Source organism: Watersipora subatra, chromosome 7 (assembly GCF_963576615.1).
Source record: "Watersipora subatra chromosome 7, tzWatSuba1.1, whole genome shotgun sequence".
NCBI lineage: Eukaryota > Metazoa > Bryozoa > Gymnolaemata > Cheilostomatida > Watersiporidae > Watersipora > Watersipora subatra.
This window is the reverse complement of record NC_088714.1, coordinates 25,137,023-25,146,583: the sequence shown is the minus strand read 5'-3', so window position 1 is coordinate 25,146,583 and position 9,561 is coordinate 25,137,023. Positions and strand designations below refer to the sequence as shown.

General features: G+C 38.0%; 1 protein-coding gene across 1 annotated transcript; it reads left to right on the top strand.

Moving 5' to 3' along the window:
* The first annotated feature begins 319 nt into the window (after positions 1-319).
* On the top strand, positions 320-1,147 carry LOC137400581 (uncharacterized). Its single transcript, XM_068086911.1, has one exon. The coding sequence runs from the start codon at positions 320-322 to the stop codon at positions 1,145-1,147; it is 828 nt and encodes a 275-aa protein (XP_067943012.1).
* Positions 1,148-9,561: the final 8,414 nt, after the last annotated feature.

Below are 9,561 nucleotides of genomic sequence, written 5' to 3'. Positions count from 1 at the left end.
TACATGCAGAGAATAAACTGTACTTTAAACTGCAAACTTCTACACTTACATATATATATATATATATATATATATATATATATATATATATATATATATATATATATATATATATATATATATATATATATACACGCAAGAGACATTACAATGGCGACGAGGATATAAATTTCTGGAGCGGCTCTACAGTGTTAAACGGGCTGACTTGATGCATGACCAGTTGAGTATATATTTACTGTCCATCTGTATTTGGTGGTTGCTTTTCTGCCTTCATTGACACTCTGCCACTAGTGGTTTTTGTATGCGTGGCGTAGTGGCCATGGATAGGGGACCCTCACATTTTAATCCTGATGGGGAAGCTAGTGCTGTGTCGGCAGCCTGGGCACAGTGGATTGAGGAGTTCGAGGCCTTCTCAGATTCTAAAGGCATCTTAGACTTGCCTGATGATGAGAGAAAGGATATGCGTGCTCAAAGAAAAGCATTGTTATTACTTCATGCAGGACCTCGAGTCAGGGAGATTAGTAAAAACCTTGCTGAGTCCGCAAGAGACGATTATGAGGGGTTTAAGAAAGCACTAGCAGACCATTTTACAGTTGAGCCAAACATAACATTTCAAAGGCACTTGTTTCGTAGGCATAGCCAGGCAGTTGGCGAAAGTGTATCACAATATTGTGCTAGGCTGAGAAAGGCGGGTTCGAGTTGTGGTTATAATGACTTGAACGAACAAATCCGAGACCACATAGTGGAAACATGTACTTCTGATTTGCTTAGGCGCAAACTCCTAGAGCAAGGCAATGACCTGTTATTTACAAACTTGCTAAGAATTGCAGCTACGCAGGAGGCTGTGGATGCACGCGCTACAGAAATGAGTGGTAATGTGGCGGTGAATAGGACCAAGTCTGGTTTGTCTGGTTATAACAGACAGGGTCAGAGTGATCCTAGTGGTAGTGTGACAGCTGAGGCAGATAAGCATGGAACAATAGGTAACAGAATATGTGGTAGATGTGGCACCACACACAAAATCATAGAGTACCCCGCTTTTGGCAAACAATGTTTTAAATGTCATGGAAAAAATCATTTCAGATCTATGTGCAAGTCGAGTACACGCAGTGCCAATGCAGTTGTAGAAAGGGAGTTCCCTGGCTAATCTCAAAAGACAGATATTAGCGGTAGACCCCTGGACTCAGAACTTGCTTTTAGTTTTCAGATTAGTACAGTGCAAAAAGTAGGATTAATGAGGGTAAATCTGTGCGTTGGTGGGGTTAGCGTGAGCTTCATAATAGATACTGGGTCTGATTGCAATATCATAGGTAAAGACTCCTGGGAGCATATGAAAGCTAATCAGGTCAATATTTCAAAACAGGAAAAGGGTGGTCCAAACATATATACATACACGTCGAGTTCTCCCATGGCTGTTTTGGGGCAATTCTGGGCCACAGTGAATCTAGGTGCCGAGTCTCTAGCAGATGTAAGATTTGTTGTTATATCAGAAAGTGCTGAACCTCTTCTTGGTGTAGAGACTGCGCAAGCACTTAACCTTGTCAAGTTTGCTAACAGTAATAGTAGCAGTGCAGTGGTAGGTAAGGGTGATAGTTGTGGAGTAGAGGAATATAGTTCCAAATTTCCAAACCTATTTTCAGGCTCGATTAATAGGGCTAAACAAGAAATTTGTCTCACTATTAACCCTGATGTGGCCCCAGTAGCACATTCATACCGTAGAATTCCCTTTGCAATGATGAGAAAACTTGAGGACCACTTGAATGAGCTTGTTGAGTCTGACATAATAGAAAAGGTTGAAGGGCCAACAACTTGGGTCAGCCCCGTAGTAATAGTGCCAAAGGCCAATGATAAAATTAGGTTGTGCATTGACATGAGAAAGACCAATACCGCAGTAATTCGGCACCACTACCCTGTTCCAACAGTTGATGAACTCTTGAGGGACATGAATGGAGCACAGTTCTTCTCCAAAATAGATCTGAAACTTGGCTTTCACCAATTTGTATTGAGTCGTGAGTCCAGAGACATTACAACGTTCAATATCCACATTGGTTTATACCGTTACAAACGCCTGATGTTTGGTATTAGCGCGGCACCAGAAATCTATCAGCGCGAGGTTGCAAATATCATTCGAGGCATTTCTGGCGTGGCCAACATGGCTGATGATATAGTGATTCATGGTAGAACATGTTCTGAACATGATCAAAGGTTGCTTGAGACTCTGACGCGCTTGGAAGCAGCTGGCATGACCTTCAACAGGGAGAAGTGTGCTTTTGGTGCTAGAAGCATAGACTTCTTAGGACACCCTATATCAAGTGACGGTGTGAGCCCAGGGAAAGATAAAATCAAAGCTGTAGGTGAGGCCCGCATGCCAAGGAATGTAGGAGAGCTTAAGAGTTTTCTGGGATTGGTTGGATATTGCTCTAAGTTCATCCCATTTTTTTCTGACAAGGAACGGAGATTTCAATGAACACACAGGAAGTGAAAGCATTCAACCTTCTGAAAAAGGACTTAAGCAATTATGAAACACTTGCCCACTTTGACATTAATGGGGAGACTCTACTGTATACGGATGCCAGCCCAGTTGGTCTAGGGGCTGTGCTAGTGCAATATTCAGAAAAAGGGCCAAGAGTGGTTTGTTACATCAGCCGTGCCCTCACTAATGTCGAAAGACGCTATATGCAGACTGAGCGTGAGGCCCTAGCTATAGTATGGGCATGTGAGAGACTACACCACTACCTCTTTGGTGTCAAGTTTATACTACTAACAGATCACAAACCATTGGAAGTCATATATGGCAGTAAGACCAAGAGGACTTCGATGAGAATAGAGAGATGGGTGCTGAGAATGCAGTCTTATGACTTTGAAGTCAAATATGTGAAAAGCAGCAAGAACATTGCTGATCCACTGTCGAAGTTATTAAAGGCTGTCGATAAGAGGAAGGAGCTTGAGCAACCTCAAAAGGAAACTGAACATACTGAATTATATGTCAGACACACTTTACTAGATAGTATCACAGCCATAACAGCTAGAGAAGTTGAAAAAACTTCTCTCACTGATCCTGAGTTGTGTCATGTCCGTAATGCTCTCGAGTCCGGTCAATTTCATGATTTTCCGTCAAAGGTGCCGCCCATATATCGAACTCGCAAGGATGAACTTTGTGTTATTGGTAAATTGGTGCTCCGCGGCAACAGGATAGTGGTCCCGAAGGAGTTGCGAGAGGCCATGATCAAGTTAGGGCACGAAGGGCACTTAGGTACAGTAGGTACCAAGAGAAACCTAAGAACAAGAGTTTGGTGGCCAGGCATCGATGCCGATGTTGAGAGTTATGTGAAACGTTGTCAGGGGTGTCAGGTAACAGGTTCAACCACCAATAGGGACCCTATTAGGGTCACAGATTTGCCTAATGGGCCATGGGAGGAGCTAGCGTGTGACTTGTTGGGACCATTGCCAAATGGCGACTACCTGTTTGTTATAGTTGACTATTATAGCCGCTGGTATGAAATAGAGTACATAAAAACAATCACTAGCACCAAAATCATTGAGATCATGTCCAAGATATTTGATGTGCATGGCCTGCCAGTATACATCAAAAGTGACAATGGTCCTCAATTCGTCTCACATGAGTTTAAGCAGTACATGACTTCCATGGGTATCCACCACCATCTGGTGACTCCTAGGTGGCCTGAGGCAAACGGAGAAGTGGAAAGACAAAACAGGTCAATAATGAAGCGCATAAAAATTGCGTATGCTGAAGGAGCAGATTACAAAGTCGAGGTACAAAAGTATTTAGTGGCATACCGCAACACACCCCACAGCATTACAGGTAAATCCCCAGCTGAGATGTTATTTGGTAGAAAACTGCGTACTAAATTGCCACATATTAATGACATTCACAACGCTGAACTGCAATGCAGAGATAATGACGCTGAGCGTAAGCACAGCATGGTAGAAGGGAAAAACAATGGGAGACATTTTCATGAAACAAAATGTGGGGATCTAGCGCTGTTAAGGAGGGAAAATCCTAATAAAATCCAGGCTCCATTTTATAGTGATCCATTTAGGGTTCGTGAAGTCTGTGGGCCTGTACTAGTTCTTGAGTCCAGGGATGGTAGAATCTTTAGGCGCAATGTCCATTATACCAAACCGTATCTGCCGCCTGCTACTGTTGATGTTTTAGATAGAGACAGAAGACAAGTCCCACAGAATAGGAATGAGCAGATACCTATTACGAGGACAAACGTGATGCCAGTGATGTCACCAGGTTCGCAGGACCCTAGGCCACAACCTTACCAGATGACACATGTTGATGATGAGCCAATTGATGGGGCAGAGGGATCTAATGCTAACACTGATATTGATACGCTACCTAATGCAGACTATCCTAATCCTGGGCAAATGAACCCAGGAGATCCGGTCGTCACTCCCAGCCCCCGCATTACTTGAAGGATTATGTGATAGGTTAACAGAGATGCGGACAGCAGTCTAATTGTAACATTAAACTAAGTGGTCTGGTTGATCACTATTTCATACAGCCGCGTTCTATTTGTTTGATAAATGTTTTGTTACGAATGAACTATTCGTCTATAAACGAAAGGATGCAATGTCGGAGTTGTCTACTCAATATGTATATTGACATTGCATCATCATTTCATCAGACTATGTATTGCATCATCATTTCATCAGACTATGTGTGATGATGACAGTTGTAATAGGGAGTTGAATCACTTAGAATTGTATTGTGTATGCGTATAGACATAGTTACATGCAGAGAATAAACTGTACTTTAAACTGCAAACTTCTACACTTATATACATATATATACATGCAAGAGACATTACAATCACAACCAATTAAACCTAAACATTTTGAGAAACTTCAACTCTCTTCCCAGAAAATTACGAACCCTGACCCTTAACTCTTTTAAAACTAACCTTAAACTTCATCTTCTTTGCCAATTTGCATAACCCTAACTCTCTGTATGCCATCCAATATGTATGCCATCCAACAACAACACCAATATCCTGTTCTTTTGGACAAATTATATGATATTACTACTATACCTGCTAATACTGTAACCGCTTGTAAATGCTCATCAAATATTGTATTTGTTTTATGTTCGTTTTTTGTTACTAGTCACGGAAACAGCACAATATATTTTCCCATTCAATTGCTTATGTTCTATCCTTCATATTATATTTTAGCTTCATATCTAGATTAGTGTGTAGTACGTCTTGAAAAACATGCTTTTTTGTCATGAATGTCGATTATCACAATAAATAATGTAAAAAAAAAACTACTACTACTATTATAGAAAAGGACATTAACTATATGCAGTAGTGGTCCTCCAAGCCACACAGACACTCATCACACAAAAAAGAGAGATAGACATAGATTCGTAAAACTATATTCATGGCAAGGACAAAGGATATCGCTGGGGCGTGCTCTACACATAATACCAGAGGTACAACCATTAGTTGAATAGGAACTGAACATTTGAGTTCTATCACCGACATATAACCAAGTAACCTAATTTCTTTACAGCAGCTATTGCAAAACTGATTTTTTGCAACATCTATTCAACTTTAATCTTTAAAAACAACAAAAAATGAAAATAATAAAAACAGCTTTGTCAACACTTTGTAACAGCAGCGAGACTGAGCGCCAGCGTTAGCCAATTTAGGAGGTAAAAAGAGCAAAATATACTAATATAAATAGAGATCATGCAAAAGTCTGTTAAAAAGTCTGTTAGCCATATTTGGTGCGTAAACATATCTGAATTTAGAAGCTAATCATTGAGATAAGATGGTAAGAATAGAATCGCTGTGAGTGCAAGTACCATTCGTTCAAACGCTAATGAAATGAAGTTCCAACCCGTAAGCTTTTCTTTATACAGTGACTGTCAATCGCATTCCAAGCCGCCTTTCAATCCCTAATAACATCTACCTACATGTATTAGGAATATTACTAATTTGAGTAGCTGGGTGTAGAGCCGTATAGTTTCACGGAGTCCCGCTACCAACGGAAGCGTATGTGGGAGCTCGTTGGTTTCCAAACAAACGGGCGACTCCCACTATTTTACATCTAAGTTATAAGGTAATGGAGAGGCCGCAACCTTGACCAATAAAAACTACTTCCAACGGCAGTCACTCTAAAATTGATTGTTGTATTATACACCTTTTCAAAAAAGACAATTTTTTTTGTAATAAATGCAAAAAAGAAAGGTATTGAGAGCAAGGCATGAATATTCCGTATGTCGTATTGTATTAGGTTGTCAGTATGTATGTTTATCAGTATGTCGATTGGGTTTGTTTGGAAACAAGCGTTATTTCCGGTTTTTGGTCGCGGGACTTTGCGAAGCTATACAGCTCTGGCTAGGTAAGAACTGGGCATGCAGCGAATGCTACTAAATCGTTTTTAGTCGAATTCAGCCCGTGATTTGCGCACGTTTGCTATTAATTCCACTTGAATTACATATTATTTGTTTTGCAATTTAGTTGTTAAGTAATTTTTTACAAAGTATTAGGTAGATTAGTGTATTTTTTATCACTATTAGCGTTCTGACGCAAAGTATTTTACAATAACTTTGAATGTCGTTATGCAGTGTCATTGGAGCAGCTCCTGGAAAAAGTACTGCTTTTGGGTTTTCAGCAGTAACGATTGGCAAATGCTTTTATCCAAAAACATGGTTAATATCCAAAAATAGTTAAAAGTGTAGTAACGAAGTTGTAGACCCAAACTTTGAACTGAGCAATTTTCAATGACAGATGACAATATATTCCAGATATGATTAATCATAAGATGCTATGCATTTTGTTCCTTGGCAAAATATTGTATGTATTCACTTCTAACAGCTTGTAATCAAACTACTGTCATAGTTACAATGATAGTCAATCTCACTAGCATGTGTGAAATATCGTGAACTGATTGGGCATTGACTGATGCTGACAATAAACCAGCTGCAAGACTGGGTATCCCAACCTATCAATGCTAATTTAACTACTAGTGAGTTGGCAATAAACACGGATAGCTGCAGTAAATTTTATTTCAAAATAGTTAAAATTCAACAACATCAACTAAGGCCTTACACTGTTCTGCTGCCTGTTCAGTCAGCAAAGCTTATATATATAATGTGCTTAGAAGGTGAAATTAGTGAGTATAGCTAAAATTTAAAGAGGGCTTTAGCATTACCAAGCCTGCTGGCTGCCTTATCACATAAGCTTATCGCATGCACTTTTAGGCTGTTTTGCAACCCAAAGCACCATGGCATACACTGCAGCACTATAGGGTATAGGTGCTACTAGATTTTTCCCTATGCATAACCTTCAAAATTAGTACAGAATTGTAGCATATATTTGTGTCATGATCACAGAAACCATGGTTAAGTCGGGATTATAAGATTTAGAGTTTATCTGCATTAACAGAAGGAGAAAATTCTCACAGTTATTTTGCAAAAAAAATTTTGATTCTAGCTTAATTACAGCAGATTTTATGGTCAATAAACTGAATGCATGTTTACCATCAGTGCGAAAACATAGTTCCGAGAAAACTGGTGTTAAAGTCTGAGAAACGAAAACCGATGCACAGTTTTGTTTACATTTCAAAACGTCATAGCAACCAATATTAAGAGGTTGTGATATTTATCTAGATTTCTGTCTTTATATCAAAAACATTATGCTGAATTTAAAAATCCAAACAGATTTTCGCGGGTTGTCATAGAAATGGCTGTGTATCTGTAAGAAAATGTATTACCTAATTTTGCAGATATTAAAAACGGCTTGGCAGTGCCGCGATATTGAGCACAACCGTAGTATGATCAACAAAATGTTTAAAAAAATAATAACAGTAACACATTGCACATCATCGGTCACTCTATACTTTGATCTTGCAAATTCGAATAATTTTTCTTATAATCAAATCTTATAAAATCGAATAATTATTCTTATAATTAAATATTGTAAAAATTTTATAAGAATGGTTAGGAATATATCATGATCATTCCCTGACATACTTACAGTGCTTTTGGCATCAGTTGGAATACCGAAGTGCTCATTATAAGTGTCCAAAATGTCAGAATTATCCTTCAAATCGGCAAAAATGAAACAATTACGTTTTTCGGACGCCATTTTTCAGTACTTCCTGTTTAGCATAGCAACGGTTTTAAGGTTTTTTTCCGAGGTTTTAAGACATTTACTATTTAAAATGACTTCAGATTCAGAAAGATCACTATTTGATTGGTCCAGAAGCACGTGTTACAAAAATCCTTACCAAAATTATAAATTCAGTTAGTGCAACTTTAAAGTCGAATAACTCAACTTCGTGATTTGCGACTTAACCATGGTTTCTGTGACCGCGACCCATTTTGTTATGTAATTTTACCTTATTGTTTTACAACTTGGTAAGAGATCGCCAATAATTATTGCGCTTTATCACACTCAATTGATTATAATTGTACTCACTATTAAAACATTTAAAATAAGTAAAATTTTATCAGCTAATGTTTTAGCATTTAGTAAGTATTGCTATTTTCAATTTACTATTCTTTCTTTTCACAAGACATGCGCTCACTATTTGCTTTAATTGTAAAATTGTGTTTACAAAAAATGGTCCAACCGTATTCCAAGCTGTTGCTATTGATGGCCAGTGTGCAATTTTTTTCTACTCTTAGGAAACCCACTCATTGAAAACTTTTTTGGTTATTGCAAATTAATTCTAAAACAGTTTTAAAGTTATCAAGTCACACATTTCGCTTTACATGTAATCGAAACGTACGTAATAAAATATTCAGTTATGTGGAAGGAAGTTATTGCTCATAAAAGGTTGCTTAGTGTAAATTTGTTGTTTATAACTCAATAAAGGTTGTAACTTGTTAAGTTACTAGGCCTACTACTCTGACAAAGCTCACCTCAATTCTCTTCTCCAATTTTGTTGAAGTCCATTAGATTCTCAAAACTATTTCTTTCCGTTACTTTTAGTCATCCTTGTCTGTACCACAGTTTGCTTGTAATAATTTACGTAATTTGTGAATATGATAAAAAAATTTTGATATGACTAGGTATGCGAAAACTTACTAAAATAAGTTATACAAATCTAGACAGTATAAAAAAAATATTTGGCTTAATTTAATACACTTCTGGTGATAAGTAAATTTTTTCGTAGTTCAAAAACTTTATATTTAAAATAAGTTAAACTTAATCTGATTGGTCACCTAGGGATTTATTTCAAGCCGCTGTGCCTTTTTTTGCCACAGAATCATGCTGTTAATTACAAATTATTGTGAATTAAAAATACTTTAAGGTTGACTTGCAACAAAATTCACATCACGGTTATTTGGTATCAAACGATTCACCATGTCTTACTCTGCTGTGTTGTAGGTGCAAAAATATGTGGAAATGTGATTGCAAGCTCTTAAAAGCTCAAAAAAGAACAGTTAATCGAAGCGATCACGAAAATGCTGTAGGTTGGAGTTCCTTTCCAAAACAGCTCAAATGGGACGTAGTTGAACACGATGGCTTCTGTTTACACTTTCATGCAACCTCATTCGTCGAAATATTTTCACAAATA